General features: G+C 43.3%; 3 protein-coding genes across 5 annotated transcripts; all 3 read right to left on the bottom strand.

The window, feature by feature from the left end:
* Positions 1-176: 176 nt before the first annotated feature.
* Positions 177-6367, bottom strand: LOC135502149 (ejaculatory bulb-specific protein 1-like). 2 transcript variants are annotated; one of them, XM_064794775.1, is made up of 6 exons: positions 5422-6367; positions 3620-5120; positions 2781-3002; positions 2300-2432; positions 1762-1874; positions 177-1260 (listed from the first exon to the last, which is right to left on the bottom strand). In XM_064794775.1, exons 2-6 carry the CDS (start codon positions 3690-3692, stop codon positions 878-880), a joined length of 924 nt encoding a protein of 307 aa, XP_064650845.1. In that variant the 5' UTR covers positions 3693-5120; positions 5422-6367; the 3' UTR covers positions 177-877. The 2 variants fall into 2 exon arrangements, with proteins under 2 accessions (XP_064650845.1, XP_064650844.1); XM_064794774.1 differs by having other exon boundaries at positions 177-1263; positions 5422-6364.
* A 914-nt stretch (positions 6368-7281) lies between these two features.
* LOC135502160 (uncharacterized) lies at positions 7282-11640 on the bottom strand. Its single transcript, XM_064794787.1, has 4 exons — positions 11223-11640; positions 9393-9735; positions 8844-8968; positions 7282-8467 (listed from the first exon to the last, which is right to left on the bottom strand). Exons 1-4 carry the CDS (start codon positions 11287-11289, stop codon positions 8274-8276), a joined length of 729 nt encoding a protein of 242 aa, XP_064650857.1. The 5' UTR covers positions 11290-11640; the 3' UTR covers positions 7282-8273.
* A 1637-nt stretch (positions 11641-13277) lies between these two features.
* On the bottom strand, positions 13278-15923 carry LOC135502158 (protein shisa-5-like). Of its 2 annotated transcripts, XR_010449735.1 has the most exons (5): positions 15604-15923; positions 14948-15278; positions 14396-14517; positions 13881-14177; positions 13278-13714 (listed from the first exon to the last, which is right to left on the bottom strand). XR_010449735.1 is itself a non-coding variant. In XM_064794785.1 (4 exons), exons 1-4 carry the CDS (start codon positions 15677-15679, stop codon positions 13963-13965), a joined length of 744 nt encoding a protein of 247 aa, XP_064650855.1. In that variant the 5' UTR covers positions 15680-15923; the 3' UTR covers positions 13278-13962. The 2 variants fall into 2 exon arrangements, 1 of the variants encoding a protein (XP_064650855.1); XM_064794785.1 differs by having other exon boundaries at positions 13278-14177.
* Positions 15924-16186: the final 263 nt, after the last annotated feature.

Here is a 16186-nt window from a genome sequence, read left to right as displayed (position 1 = left end):
ACGGGTCTTGATGATTCTGCTTCTGTCCTTGGGAGACTGCAACGCCCGAGGTCGTAGGCAAAATAGCTGCCCATCTGTTTGATCAATCAGTATGAGGGGAGGGGACTACAGACTGGAGTTGGGAGATGTTATTAGAAGTCTCCATTTGAGCAATATATATACAAAGTCAGCCTGGGTTGTGTTTGACTAGAATAATTTTATATTCCTCATATACAAGTGTGAATAATTTTGGAATTGATATACATTTTTTGTAATGTCAGACAGGACAGACCCCTAGTGGCGACTTTGTCTAACCTAATCTGACTTATCTGTCTCCTGACTATATTTAATATCATTTTTGCAAAGCAACATCCACTTTATATCACAGCAAGAATTGGCATATATATATATACACAACCTTTTTAAGCATGTATGGCAATTTTACAGCGAAGGCGGCAATCTTAAGAGCACTTAGGTCAGCGGGAAACGTACAAACTACATAACATGTATGCTCAATTGTTCGTATTTATAGCCACCGTATCCCGTCAGCTTCTCGGAGAAGGTCACGTGTTCCTATTATAGGCAGGCTCCGCAACCATCACCAACAGCTACGAATGACGCAGTACAAAGTATATTTGAATACATCGACGGTGGTTTTTGAAGAGTTCCCTGATCCGTTTCTTTCCCGTGACATTTTCAGAAGGTACGCCGCCGTTGCGTAAATGAACTCATGCACTTGCTGACAACAGACCTTCGTACCTCGCCGTTCGTAAGAGTGGCGAAACCTGCCGATGGCTTGTTCCTCTAAAATCTGCATGAACTGTACATGTCCTTCCATCCCCGCAATAGTCTCAATTATGATACAAATACTAATACTGTAAGATTAAATTAAAATCGTTCAGTATCGTGGTGGAGGAGGCGGCATCCCCGCCGGCTGAGTCGGATAGGGGGCGCCACCGACAGGTCCTTGCGGATAGGGGGCGCTTGGAACAGTTCCACTCGGATTTTGGGCTCGGAGTTCTGTCATACTAGAGCCCGTTTGCATGTTCAGGGCAGAGTCGTAAGGCGGTGGAGGTCCATTGACGCCAGTAGAAGGCGGGTATGGGGCCGAGCCTTGCAGGGATTGTTGTGGGTATGATGGCCCGCCTTGTGGATACGGATATGGACCCTGAGGATATTGGTTCGGATATGCACCCGGCTGCTGCTGCGCAGGATACGGGTGATGCGTCACAGTTGTCGTTGTTGGCTGCGCGCCAGCCAGCATCGGAATCGTCGTATTCCCTGCTGAAAAATACAGACGGGGATATCTTATGCATTCTGCAAGCGACTGTCCAGGCGCGTGGTCACCGAGATGAAATGTCCGCCAGGTGGCCGGATTCGCCATTCCTCAAGCAGGAATTTTGGGCTTTCGATCAGGTCTCGGCACCAGGGCCAGAACATGGTGAATACTATATCCTGAGCGCACAGCCATCAGCCTGCTATCTCATGCACACAAAATTGCTTTGATAAAAGAGTAAATTATCAATTATCAAAAAATAAGTGGTCATTACAAAACTTGGCGATATACTAAAGCTGTGCGAATTTTCAGGAGAAGAGGAAGAATATTTTTGTTGTAGCCCTACACATGGGCGTTTGAAGTTTGTACCAATGCCACCAATCACCTCACATCAACCACGCCCCCTGGATCTCGTTTTTTTTCGCAATGGGCTCTTAAAACGAACAAATCGGCAAACTATGGTGAATTCGGGGCGAGGCTGGGACCAAAAGTCCGTAAATCCTTACCTCGTCCAAGGACCCGGCCTTGCCTGCTGGCAGATCTTTGGCTGCAGCAGATGACGCTGACCACAACGATAATCACCATAATCACTAGTGACCCAAATACACCACCAATTATCCTGAAAGTAAGAGTGAATTGCAAGAATCTTAATATGTCTTTTTTGTGAAATTTTATTTCGGTAACATACTTATTTGATACATTGTGTATAGCCCCCTCCAAGTTAGAGGCGCATAGATAGACGAGATCCAGTCGTGGCCGCACAATCTTCACACGACGTGGCGATACACATCGTGCAACGTTACAACTCGGAAAGAATGCATCCCCAATAAATTATTGAAAATGTGTCGTTGAATGAAGTTTGCTTCCAAATTCTACCGATCGCGGCGCTGAATCAAAGTTCTCAACATCCTGAGATACAGGTTTTCGATACTCCTACCCCGTATGGCAAAATATCGAGAGGCGGAGTATATTGATAATCACTGGTAATTTCAGGATGAGTTCTCAAGTGAGGATTGCAATTTCTGCTGGATGATAGTTACTTACGCCCCAAGGGAAGGTCCATTGGATCTACCACTACCCCAGTCAGTGGTACTAGACGTCGACCACCAATCAGTTGTTGACGAAGTTTGCCACCATGGTGTTGAAGAATAGCAACATGTCGAATAGGTACCATATCCTGTTTGAAAGAGAGAACGAAGAACTCTATAGTTTTATCGATCTACAAGACAGTTTTTGAATATTGAGTTAGTCTGATTCTGTTCGAAATGTTCAGTTTGGGTCCACGACAATGATTTGGCGACACCAAGAGAATGTCGTCATGTTCCGACTCTTTTGGACGATTTCGTAGCGATTAATGAAACGGGGTTAGAGCGATGAAATTACTGTGTTAATGATAAACGCTGACTCGCAAGGCAACGTGATGAAACGTGGTCGCACTACTTTTTGCCCATTGAAGCGTTACTTTCAGATGATAGGTGAGATACGAGTATATATAAGATCGTTCGGAGACCAATGGTATACTCACGCCTTCTGCAACAATATGTTGACAAGCCATTTCTGCATGTGTCGTAACGCCGATATGCCGACTTACAGGAAGAAAATCTGAAGGTCGTGTAATAGTCCCACCGATCACAGCATTTGGAGTAACAGCATCTCGTGGAGAATAAATTGGTGCAGTATATTTTGGTTTTGAATGAATTGTTCGATCTACTTGTGCAGGTCGTGTAAGTCATTGCTTGAGCTTGCCCTGAAACGATGAAAAGTTCATCTTGAGATTCGTATAATAAGTTTGAAATATCGAGAGGCGGAGGATATTGAAAACCACTGGTGCCAGGATGTGAAAACTGAGTTAGGTGAAGATTCGTATGGTGAAATATCCATCGTCGACATTTCAGTGTTAGTTTCCCTCATTGTTATTCTATTCACGGAAAGGAAGACAACGAACCAAACAACTACTGGTACTTTCAAAGCCTGATCTATTGTAGGGGAAACACTCAGACTACATGGTAACACTCAGCGAAGACATCCCTCCGGCACGAGGGAAGGTCATTACCCAAACGTGTCAGGGACTTTCGCGGTCAATACGTGACATCTTGACCATGATAAAAAACTGCATGTGTGGCTAATCCGAGTGAGATACCAAAATTGATTTTCAAATCGAGTGCGATCTTGATGACGAGGCAGCGTTTTAGTTGCAGCTTGGGAAAAACAGATACGCATGAGGAGGAATTGTACTGAAAACCCGGATAATTGTGAAAACGTACTCAATAACGGCCCATTATATGTGCCTACCTTTCCGCTACTGTATAGTATATACATGTACTAGCTCAGAGTAACCAGACTATAACATGTGCATGTACCTACCTTGTAAGAATATCCATAGCATTGCAATGATGTTCGTGGTAACGGCTTGGATAGAATACGTCGAAGATGCCATGGCAAACGATGAAACAACGGCCTCCTTCCTCTTCGCTTATCCCTTTGACTGTTCTGTTTCGTCGCGACAGTCGCGACTGTCAATGGGGTATCCTTCAGCAATTCAGAGAATCACTACAACATATGATAAATGATAATAAGCTCTCAGTTCTTCCACGTTCTATACATGAAGTTCGCCAAGCTTTGCATCAGTGACGTATATTGTCTGAACAAAGTTACTCCAGGTGGTAGTAGGCCTAGATTAGATTATCTCCACTATAAAGACACGTTCGTGACAAGTACTGCCGTTAGAGTAGTATCCTGGTTGGAGTGCTCAAGTTGAATGGAAACAATAAATTTGGGACCAACACTAGTGTCCGTTATAGAGAGGTGTCCTTAGTAGAGAGGTGTCCGCTTAGGGAGGTTCCACTGTACTACTGATGAGAAAATGTACCAATCGAAAAGGTCTATCGGTCTAGTAGCTGGGTGTCCGCTCACAGATTAGGCCTATCCTCTCAAACGGTATGACCACCGGCCGGATTGATTATCTCCAATCTGTCTTCCATGACGATTGTCTATCGAATATACTCCGTAATACATATACTATTAACTCCGATCAGAATACGCCTTAAATCCCAATATCATGAACGCCGATGACGTATGTATACACAGAGTATAGCATGGAGTGTTCATGCAGTATCGGTAAGCTATGCGAATGAATGATGTGCACACAGCTATACGACGAATCGATATTCAGCTTTCTGTCTCACATCATGACGATAAAATTAGTTATGATGGATTTCCATGAAACTATGCCAGTATGCCAGACGTATACCAGACAATACATTAATTGTCCATTACAGAATACATCCAGTAACTATGTCAATAGTGAACAAGACTGGATGCCTTCCTCACTGGGCGGACATTGTTCGTGATATCGAAAATAGGCCGACTGCAGATGAAATACTGACTCAAGTGTCACAACAGCGCCACACCGGGCGGTTAAAGGAGTGAGCAGCTTTTTCCTTTAGTTCTTGAATACTAATCGTCGTTTCCCCTCATTCCCATTTAAAACCCGACGCCGTTCGCATACATCGTTTTTTTCTGTCCGGCAAGTAAACAGAAAGAATTATTGGCGTCGTGTACAACCAGACAAGCTAACGTTACAAACCTGTGTACCCGACAATAAACTTTACTGTACTACACAACACAACACAACCAATGAAAAATCCGAGACTATTTCCTGGGGGTCGAGGCACGCGTCCTACTCCAACAAGCAATTTAAACAAAAACTCCCTTTTTCTGCGGCCGAGGCATCCGCGGCCCATTAGCTTTCCTCTGGTTTTCCTTCTTCTCTTTTGAGTTCAGAAACAGCAAATAGCAACCGAATATTCCCACAGTGATGATAATGATAGCTGCGAATATGCCTACCACAAACCCGCCATCTAGTCTGAAATAAAGGAATAGATTTACGCTATAGGCTATATAGAATGTACGATTTTCACAAGTGTCATGTCACGTCGCAGCGGTTTTTCAAAAATGAAAAATGACATTTACCAATGAGAGCCTTTGTTGCGGAAAGACGAGAAAAACGTTTTAGTGAATGATCCTTAGCGTTTTTTGAATAAAAGAGGTAGTTTTTGTGGCCATCCTGGCACCTGTGATTTCAATATACTCCGCCTCTCGATTTCTTATATGACATGGGAGTATCATGCGATGGCTTGCCATGGTATGATTAGTTTTGGACTTACCTGCATTCCTCGGCAAGACAGGTTTCCAAACCACACTCCTTGAGAACCCAGCCACTGGCAAACAGGGGCGGACACTCAAGAACCATTTTGGTAAGAGTTGGTCTCTACTTTGCTCAGTTGAACGCTTCTATAGGCCCTATAAGAAAATCCGAGCCTGTGGTGGTTGGTACTACTAGTACTACAGATTCCAAGCTGGTAAATTCGACCAACTTTACATTCTGGGATTTCTCGAAGCAGAATTTTGGCTATTTCCGGTCGTTTTATCCAATCAAAAGTGTCAAATTCTGTCAAATCCTGTCGCATCCGTGCTCATAAGAGATTCGAGCAAATCAGGAGTCCCTGGGGGTGAGTTCCGATCGATATTGCTTCCGGAATTGTCAGAATGAGCAGTTGTTGTCGTCAAGCGGCAACGTTCTGTTATTGCCTCAAGTGTGGGCCTGATGAAAACTTTTATTCAGTAAACCTATGTACAACTGCCATGCACGCGATCGACACTAAGTTAATTCCGTCAACACCAGCAGATGGCAAAATGCTAAGTATCAAATAAAATTGATATGTCGAGGAATAATATCAGCTGAGTCAATATTATTCGATGATGACATTTTCAATGGGTTAATGACAGCAGTCATTTATCCTGAAACTGTTGACTTATTTCAAACTTTCAGTTCCTCCATGCACAGAATGCCGTAATGCCAACTGAACAACAAAACGGTATTCGCTCCCTTTCTTGCCGGCGCTTCCGAATAGTATGAGATGCACGCTAGATATTTCGCCAGTGGTCGATCAATGCACAAGAGTCGGCTGTCCTAGAGAGGCCGATCGTAGAGCCAGATCGTTTTTGCAGTTGGCTTGTGTCCTCCAGCCAGTATTCCTCTCAGCTCTCTTGAACCGGCTTTCTTGTCATCAGACCAGATCTTTCGAAGCATGGTGCGTGTTATTAACTGAACGAAAAGATACCTGACATGTACGGTGGCTGGAAAGTGCCATCATTATTTTTTCCGGAATATTTCTTTCTTTTTAATTAACATTATTTTTCTTAAATAAAGTTGTTTTTTTAATTTCCGCCGCGTGGCGATAATTATTACCGCCGCGGCGATAATTATTTCCGCTGTGCCCGAAATTATTTCCGCCGCGTGGCGATAATTATCGCCGCGGCGGTAATAATTATCGCCACGCGGCGGAAATAATTTCGGGCACGGTGGAAATAATTATCGCCGCGGCGGTAATAATTATCGCCACGCGGCGGAAATAATTTCGGGCACGGTGGAAATAATTATCGCCGCGGCGGTAATAATTATCGCCACGCGGCGGAAATTAAAAAAACAACTTTATTTAAGAAAAATAATGTTAATTAAAAAAAAAGAAATATTCCGGAAAAAATAATGATGGCACTTTCCAGCCACCGTAGACATGCACTCCTTTACATAAGCCTTGTCAATTTTGTTCATGCTTCTAGAGCAGCAAATTCGCGCTTAGTAAACCATTTTCATCTCACCATGTTCCTGGTCATGTATTGATCATAGTGGCATCTGTTGCAAAAGTTCGCAGATGCAATGCACACATTACATTGTATACTCATGCATTGTATGTACAGCGGCGAACCTTTCGGCGGGTCTCACCATATGCGACCAGAGACTGGACCATGTGGAATCAATTCACTGCGTTTTGTCCACAATTTTGCAGTTAAAGGGGCGGGGGACTTATAGGCAGCGTCTGGGGTCAAATTGGTGGTCTCTGTGCCATGTTAGGGGCTGGCCGGGGTCCATGGCGCAGCCTTATCCAACGGGCGGGACTGCAGGCGCTGAGATTTTACTGTCTGATAATGCATGCGTGAACAAAACGGAGGTGAAACAAACACAATTAAGACATAGCTGAACATATCACAGAATTCATGTGACAGAATGCAAGTTTATTTTTTTAAATTCCTTAAATATTCTGTCTCTTTAAACATGTTGATGTATCTATCACAGCAACGGGGGTGTTCCGACAACGCCTCCCCCCAACAAAAAAATAGAATAAAATACACAGTATACGAAATAATTATTTACGAGTAAATGATTTGGTACTATATAACATATTTATAGTAGGCCCATATAGGAATATTTATCGTGCCAAATTAATGAAAAGGAGATCAATGACACTTAAAACGATCTGAAAGTCTCTAAGGTGCTTTAAGGTGCTCCAATGTGCTCCACGCCTTAAAAGAAAAAACTTACTGAGACAAAATGTCCCACTGAATTTTAGTGAAATCGATAATATTTTCTACTCTTCTACACTACACAAGACAAGGTGAGAATCAGGTTGAGTACATAAAATCTCCAATAGGTGTATCTTGCCATCTCACTGTACATCTCGCCAGTCCATACAGCCATAGCCGTTCTTCATGCTTGTACAGTCCGCTGATAAACCATTAAGTCGAATTGAGTCATTGGTTGAACTCTTAAAGGGTTGCACCGTTCGTTCTCACATATTCACTGTTGGTGCAACTATACTGTTTCCTATTTCTAACGCCAGGCCACACCCGCAGTCGATCATGATGCATGCTACATGCATGCATTACAATATGTATCAGTTTTCCCGATCACTGAATTGCAGTGGGCCGGGTTTGTCATATAATGGGTGATATGAATAAAGACTAGCAAATGCTTTTACTTCAATTTTGTACAGAAAGGCCTAGTGTAAATGTACATGGAGTTTCAGAGAAAAGCATTTGCTAGTCTTTATTCATATCACACAATAGATATGAGAAGACAACAATGTAGGTGTACTGTTTCAGTCATCGTAAATCTGCTAAAAATGGCAGGCCAGTAGCGTGTGTCATTTTCTTGGCTACTAACTGACGGCAAAAGCCTTTAACTTGGAGGGTAGGCTGGGTTTTGAGGAGGTGTGTATTGCTGAGCTGGTGGGTACATCTGGCCGGGTGGTGCCTGTTGGGTGTATCCCGGCGGAGGTCCCTGCTGGCCGTAGCCCTGTTGAGGAGCTACTTGATTATGTCCCATGTTCCTGTAGCCTTGGTTAGGTTGATTGTAGGACACGGCAGCCACTCCTGAAAAAAACCCAGAGAATAGGGAATCGTCTAAAAAAAACGTGATGCCGATGAAGTGATTTTTTCAATTCTGTTCTGACCCCTGACAGAAGTTAACATTTGTCACTTTTGACCTCATTCTAACATTGTTATTAAAAAAAAATACTTCAAAGTAGCGAAGCGAATTTTAGAGACTATTTGAAATGTGCTCCTTGTTCTTCACTGAATGATTTCAACCAATAAAAAAAAAGGTTTCCGGCGAGCCCGTAACAGGTCAATCTCCAAGCCTTGCCATCGGTAACTACCTTTGTTACCGCTGGCGGAGCAAATGCTAGCTATCCTCCCATTGGGAGATTGGTAACCAGTACGGCACCCCCACAATGTTTATAAAACTTACCAACTGTTCCTCTGTTGGCCATTGCGGCCTGTTTCTTGGCCGAGCATACTGCACAGGCACAAACCGGGATGAGGATGATGAGGATGAGGAAGATGACCGCTCCAACCGCACCGCCAGCGATCGCTCTGCAAAAAAAACGTTCAAGAAACTATCAAAACATGCCCTACGGCGGACAAGTTCATTGTAGTAATATATCATTAGGGAAGGAGCTCCTTCTGACGAAAATGTCCAATGCACTAGACCCTATAAGTTATCATTGTACACGTGGTGTAACCACACGGCAGCTGAGGTTCCAAAATCTTCGAGGGTGAAGCTAAATCTATAGTCAAATCCCAAGCAATTGGCGAGGTCATTTTGACGCAATTTCACCCTGGAGGGTTTTCGTTTCTCAACATAGACCCGACGCTTTGGGTTCATAACCCATGCAGGAGTGTATTGGTTGAGTTACCAAAAGTCTCTGCACTCAAAATGAAGCTAATATTTTTTTCCTTTGAAACAATAATTGGAGATATACCAACGTATTTTAGAATAGAAAAAGCATGCGCCTACCCTATGTAGGCGCTGTTTGGTCCGAGGTCCGTCAATCTGTATTGACTCGACGTGTGCTTCGACGCGGTATAATCGCAGCACGACGACGACGCTCCGTGGGCCGTAAAGCAACATCGCGAATCGGTGCTTCTGTGACAATTTTTGGTGCTTGTCAAGTCGTAGCAGGAAGTATACGCGTAAAGGGAAGTGTAGCCGAGGACACGCCGCGAGCTGGTGGCGGAATAATCTGCGTTATTACAGCATGATCCACTGGTGATCGTCCAGTAACAGCATCTGGTTGTAGTTCCGGCGCAAATGAGAGGGTTAAGGTTACTAATGCAGAACCCGCCCTGGGCGTGTGTGTCTGGAAAATAAAATGCATAAAATGTATAAAACACATCAACAATGCAAGCTCAAGGAGTTTGAATCAACGCTGCAGTCAGTTTCCCATCCTCGCCATTTATGGTAAACAGTTAGTTTCTTAGTTAGTATTACTTGTACCGTGTGCTGTAATCGTGTGTTAAAATGTGGTAGCGGCGGTGTCGGCCTATAATATTTAGACCCTCGACATATCATGGATCCGAAGGAAATAAAACCAGTGGGCAGGAGTTACATAGGATTCACGTTGTCACTTGTCATGTTTCATTTTTCACGAGTTAACTGACACGCCGTGAGGGTGAAAAGTGACATCGTGAATTGTGAATTGTGTGTAGCTCGTTCTTTTGAAATGACTTGTTTCTTCTTCAAAGAGAGACACGTTACATGACTGTGAAAACATACACGCTATATAATCGCGGCCTTATGCAAGACATATGTCTTGCATAAGGCCGCGATTATCTGAGGTCATATGTCTTGCATAAGGCCGCGATTATATAGCGTGTATGTTCAGAGGGCATATTCAGGATATTTGGTGAATAATTTATCGAGTGGGCGAGCATCAGGCCTATCATAAACAAGCTGTATTTCTTTGGTAGGTAGGCCTATAATAGTGCAGCACTCCTAAACAGCTGGCGGTCCATGAAGAAAGATATGTGCCCCTTTCAAAATTGTTAGTTTTTCATATAGCTGACCCCATTTTTCTTTGTCTGGCAAAATTTATACAGTGGGAAAATGAGTGAATGCGTTGTACATGTATCTGAATTCATATCGTGTGAGGCCTATCTTGAAGCTAACTGATTTTTGTATGCTGCGCTATTCTCATCAAACCGTGACCGTGTGTCGGTCATCGACCCGCGGGTCAGTGATATCCCAAGTGTGATCTTGGTTAATACAAGTTTTTAAAATATGGGAAGATTTTGCTTTACATAAATTTCAATAGTATTATACCTGAATACGTAATTACTTGGGCTTTCCAGTGTCTTTTAAATAAAGTTTTTTTGAAAGACTCTGGTCGTTCATAGCTCCTCATAAGGCTTACGAACCTATGCCTATTCTCTAGTCACCGCGAGAAACATCAGTAGAATCTGACATTTTTCGAACTGAACTAGTAACATAAAACCCCAATTTTAATTAGATCAAGACCCGGTGTAAAAGTAAAAAGTGTCCCCCCTAGAAAAAGTGTCCGGGCCTATTGTATTCTGACAGATTATGGCATATGGTTCTATAGAGGCAATGACCGTCAATATCTCAGCGCATAATAGAATCCTTTGTTCCCGGACATTTTATCCTAGGACATTTTAAACTTCTACACCGGCCGTTGTTCAAAACCAATTTTGACACCAACGTTGGCATTATCTTGTTTGGACAACCTGACATGTTTGACGTTTTAACCTTCGAGACAAACTGAACTGAAAGCACTAATTTTGATCCGGGTCTGGTTATTCAAAACGAATTCTGTCACTAATTACTCACCTGATGTTAACGCCACTATCGTGAACAAAGCCAGCAAGAGATACCGCGGTCTCAGCAGCAATTCCATGGCAAGATCTCACAAATCCACTCTCCTCTTCGTTACACGACGCCGAGAATGAAAGACACAATCGTACTAGGCTCCGTCTTGGCGGCTATTTGGTCCGCGATCGTCCAATGCAGTCCTACGCTGTTCCAAGGTGTCCTTGCTATTATATGAGACTCAAAACAACCGTGATATTTGGCCACGGAATTTCACCAATGTGTTTATTGCAATCAATGACTTTCATTCAGGACGAATGAATATCTCTTGCTGTTGCCAAGTGGCGTTAAACCTATAAACCTTCTTTGTGCAATATCAAAATAGTTTTATCAGTGTTGCTTTGTAGTAACGTATTCCATGATCACAAGATCACAACACGTGTCTCGCCTTGACGTCGATCACCCACTTAAATACAACTTAAAAGCGGTATTTTGTACTCTTATCAAGGGTATTTGCCAAGGAACCACGACCAAACATTCACACCCAGATTAGAAGAGAGTGGTTGAGCACCTCCTCCTGACGGTATAGCAGGGTCTGGATATGATGCGCTTGTACACAGTAAACTCTTTTTAGGGGAAATATAATAGGGCCAAGACAAGTGCGTCACAAGCATATCATGCTATACAGACAGGAAAAACCGGCCAATGGCACTTCGTTATTAACGGTTAACAAGTGTATATTTTAAAGCCGGCGGTGTATAACCGGTATGAAAACGTGCCCGACTGGTATTGTGAATGGACTCGTCTACTTGGGGGTATAGCCCTGTACGTTTGTATGCAGCGATTATTGTCATGGAATAACTGGACTACAGTTGATGAGTAGAACCAATAAAAAGTGAATAGGTCTTTGGCTGATGTGGTTGAGTTGGGATGTTTATGTTGGAAATTCCAAAGGGATCCTGGTCAGATATCACGCATACATCATTGTCTGGCGTCTTTGACCGTGAAGGCATGTTGTTGTCCCCGACCCTGGCCAAGCTTGCGTAGGCGTAGCTGGCACTTAGCGGCGACTTCATACTGTATAATCATGATGATATACACCAGGTTTGGTCCCAAATTAGTTGTTTCTATTCAATTTGACCTCTCTAATCAGGACACCTCTCTATTAAGGACAGCACTTGTCAGTCCCGAGGGGATAGCCAAATCTGAACTGTTATAAGGGCAGAGTCATGTATTCATCCACGACCGGAAGTGTGGCACACATAGAGCTTATCAAAATGTCAAGTTGTGGTAAATACATGGCTGGGATGGACCAAAGTGGAATTAATTCTCAATCTGTGGTTGATTCTTAATCTACAGAGTCAGGCCATCACAGAAATATGCTTTTTGATAATATATTTAAGAAAATGTGGTCTCACTGGTCAGTTTAGAACTTGTACTTTGACAGGGCCATATCAATGCGCCAGTGACGTTTTGATGGATATGGTGTACGGAAATCTCTTTTTCTCAGGCAATCGGTATTGGAATGTTTTTAAACTTTATTATGCTATTGGGAAAGGGTTCTTCTTGACACATATAAAATTTTGTGCAGATTGATTGGTCCAATGTGTACTTTTTTTACCAAAACTTATGCACAACAATGTACACGTAATGCACACAGGTTTTAATAGAGGTCTCTGGCCATAATGCGTATACTACGTTCAAGTATATCCGGTTCGAGCTATTGATTGTTTCTATTTACAAACGGCAGTGAACTGAAGCGATTCAATAGATATAAAACCCAACCTGCCTGACGTAGTATACGTCCTCTAATTCATGCGATTGGGACATATATATTTCAGTGTGGACTTGCAAACAGAAAAGATTGACGACGGAACGACTGTCTTTGGCGGAGTATATGCATGTAGTTTCACTGATTTGAGACCGCTTATGAAATCAGCCCTCAAAATAAGCCCATAAGCATTCGGTTCCATTTTGATCGACAATGGGTTTACGGCACCATGTTCTCAGATGGTCATGAGATTATGATCCAGGCTCGTCCTTTGCGTCAATTTAGGAGTTACTGATAAAGCGGTCTTTTCTCAAAGCGAAATTTTTATTGAAATGAACACACGGTCGGTAAAGTATTGGTTTACCATTGTAACACAATAAAAACAAGGCCCTCCCATTCCTTTTGTCTGTTTCTTTTGTGTTACTCACCGTGAACAATACGGTTACTTGCACATAAATACACTACAAATCAACTATACATATTTAGTATTTACACCGTACTTACATCAGACTTTAACAAAAAGAAGAAGAAAAGTGAACATAGTATATCACCAGCAGTGTATGACCGTTGTAGAAGTGTAGAAGTTTAAAATGTCCTAGGATAGAATGCCAGGGGAACAAAGGATCTATTATGCGCTTCAATCTCTGAGCTATTGACGGTCAGGGTCTCATTAGAACCATATTGCAGAATACAATAGGGCCGGACACTTTTTCCAGGGGGGCATTTGTTACTGTTATACCGGTGTGGCGGGGATAGTAGTCGTAGGGCTGATAGTCCGTGTAACAATAGCCCGCATTGCTAAATGTTTTGGTTAGGGTTAGCGGTACAATAGATCATGCTGCTTAATTGGTCAAATACAATGCTACCGGACTATGACTCCAGGGGGACTATATCCGCTGTCACACCGGCGCTATTTGTCGGCTTTTGGTTGCTCTGTTATCATCCTTGTGACGGGCAGGCGGATCTGAAGCTTTATGGTCCTAGCTGACTCTAATTTGGAGGGTAGGCAGGGTCGACTGCGGTCGGTGGTGGATACTGTGGCGCCGGTGGGTACATCAGGCCATACTGGGGAGGCGCTTGGCTGTATCCGGGCGGAGGGCCAGGCGGTGGAGGGCCCTGCGGAGGGGGCTGGCCGTGTCCAGGCGGTGGAGGTCCCGGGTTGTATCCCTGGTTATTGTACGCTTGATTAGGCTGGTTGTAGGTCACTGAAAGAATAAAGTGAGGCAAAGGCTATTACAGAATAAATTGGGAGAGGTTTCGCAATTATTTTTTTTTACAAAACGTTTACTGTCACTTTAAACCTCTTTCCTGATGTTGAATTGTAGTTGGTTTGAATACAGTTACGCAGGCGACGCAAAGCTGATTGGGACTATTAGGCAGTGGTAATTGAATCATTTTACAGGTCCAGCAGATTAATATTTACCGACGGTTGTGCCCCTCCTGTTTCGGTTACTGGCTGCCGCGCATGCGCCACATGCGACAATTGGAATGACGATTATAAGGATGAGAAAGATGATACCTCCAATCACACCGCCGATAATGTAACTGCAAGAAATAAGCAAGACATGTCATTCAAAACATGGGTCGATTTCTAGTAAAAAGAAATGACTCGAACTTTATCAATACTAGATGAGAAGAAAAGATTGAAGACATACATTAATGATTGAAAACGAGCTTGTTCACTAGATATCGACTCGAAATTAGGAAATATGGCCATTTGCGAAAGTTCAAACTGAATCCAATACTGCGCCAACGGTTTGAGCTACAGCCAACCTGCGATGGCTGAGTTGAGAAATGCATTTTGACCCAGTAGTACCCCCCTATATCAAAGCCCCATACGCCCGCCCATTATACGCCTGCAGTCTGGAGACATGAACGCATTGCTTTCTTGCTGCTTTCTCTTCAAAATTCTCTCTGAAGCTCTTAAACCTGTAAGCGCCATGTACAAGAGAAAAATAACATAGAGTGCACTTACGAAATCAAGACTGAACTAATATTAGAGTCTGTTCCTCTGTACAAACTTGACGTGAAGCGAGATTCAGAGTAATTACAACAAGAAGAAGACGAGCCGGCGGTCTTGTAGCAACAACGCGAGTCCGTGGCCTTGTAACACTTGTTGTAACTGAACAAGTTGTAGCAGGAGGTGGAGGCATAGCTACCATAACGCGAGACAGAGCTGGTGTAGCTATACTCGGAGTATCTGCAGCAAGAAGAAGTGCCCCCGATGGTCCACCTGCAGCAGTAAGTGTCAAATCCGTAGCAGGTTTTGTAGATGTTATTGCTGCGGCATGATGTGGCAACGGATGCTGAAAGATAAGAAGGCATCTTCACCGATGTATCAATAACATGTAAATTTAAGGGACGGGATTCTATTTAGGCTCAATCGCAAGTTATGAGTTTTGTCCACTTGTTTTACGAGCGCGATTTGCGCCTATTAGTCAGAAAACGTGTAAAAGGCGAATGATGTTGGCGCCCTATCCACTCATGGAGTAGCGGATTCAAAATGGCCGCCCTAATTTCTTGACATGGAACGACGTATCGTTGAGGAGTCTCATTTGGGCCCATATATCTTCATAGCCGACCCCATCCATGCTATCTGGATCAAACTTCGATTTGAAATAAATAACTTACCTGATGGCAACGCCGCAACCGCGAATAGGACGAGCACGAGACACCGCGGTCTCAGCAGCGACGCCATTGCAGACATCTCCAATCAAAGTCTACACGACTCCGTTCGGTTTCTTCTGAAACTTTGTGACGGTATTATAGGTTACTTCGTATCTTGAAGCTTTTTTTGCGGCGTATAAAGCGTTCAGTCTAGAATGGGTGCTAGTATCCCAAGTGTCCTCGAGAAATTTGGTAATGTGTATAAGGCAATGAAATAATCTTAGGTAGGAAATATCAAGATGTCTGACTGTTGCGTAGTTGATTTAACCTACGTCAATAACTTCCTTGTGCATATGCATTGTTGCTATGCAATAACCTTCTTTGATATTTTGGCAATGTTCCGATGCCCCACACTCATGGTAAATTTGAATTATAATGACAGTATTGGTGCGTCACAAAAATTCGTGAATGACTTTTGGCACCAATGAGGTCTTGGCCTACCTGAGAGATATACCACTGCATGGCACACAGTGTCACGGACTTCTTTCCACGTGTATAGGCCTCAGGTTTAACCGATCTAGACAGTTCCTCCATGATCCAACCGGCG

This window comes from Lineus longissimus, chromosome 18 (genome assembly GCF_910592395.1).
Source record: "Lineus longissimus chromosome 18, tnLinLong1.2, whole genome shotgun sequence".
NCBI classification, from domain to species: domain Eukaryota; kingdom Metazoa; phylum Nemertea; class Pilidiophora; order Heteronemertea; family Lineidae; genus Lineus; species Lineus longissimus.
This window is presented reverse-complemented; position numbering and strand designations above follow the sequence as displayed.

What these genes read in the sequence shown, in the direction of transcription:
- LOC135502149 (XM_064794774.1), bottom strand. Translation starts at nt 3,692, where the DNA reads ATGGCATCTTCGACGTATTCTATCCAAGCCGTTACCACGAACATCATT. An exon ending in GCTATGGATATTCTTACAAG is followed by an intron (nt 3,003 to 3,619) that starts GTAGGTACATGC and finishes TCATCGTTTCAG; the next exon opens with GGCAAGCTCAAGCAATGACT. An exon ending in AGGCCGGGTCCTTGGACGAG is followed by an intron (nt 1,264 to 1,761) that starts GTAAGGATTTAC and finishes TGTATTTTTCAG; the next exon opens with CAGGGAATACGACGATTCCG.
- LOC135502160 (XM_064794787.1), bottom strand. Translation starts at nt 11,289, where the DNA reads ATGGAATTGCTGCTGAGACCGCGGTATCTCTTGCTGGCTTTGTTCACG. An exon ending in CCAAACAGCGCCTACATAGG is followed by an intron (nt 8,969 to 9,392) that starts GTAGGCGCATGC and finishes TTTTTTTTGCAG; the next exon opens with AGCGATCGCTGGCGGTGCGG. An exon ending in GGCCAACAGAGGAACAGTTG is followed by an intron (nt 8,468 to 8,843) that starts GTAAGTTTTATA and finishes GGTTTTTTTCAG; the next exon opens with GAGTGGCTGCCGTGTCCTAC.
- LOC135502158 (XM_064794785.1), bottom strand. Translation starts at nt 15,679, where the DNA reads ATGTCTGCAATGGCGTCGCTGCTGAGACCGCGGTGTCTCGTGCTCGTC. An exon ending in GGTTGCGGCGTTGCCATCAG is followed by an intron (nt 15,279 to 15,603) that starts GTAAGTTATTTA and finishes CTTATCTTTCAG; the next exon opens with CATCCGTTGCCACATCATGC. An exon ending in ATTAGTTCAGTCTTGATTTC is followed by an intron (nt 14,518 to 14,947) that starts GTAAGTGCACTC and finishes TATTTCTTGCAG; the next exon opens with TTACATTATCGGCGGTGTGA.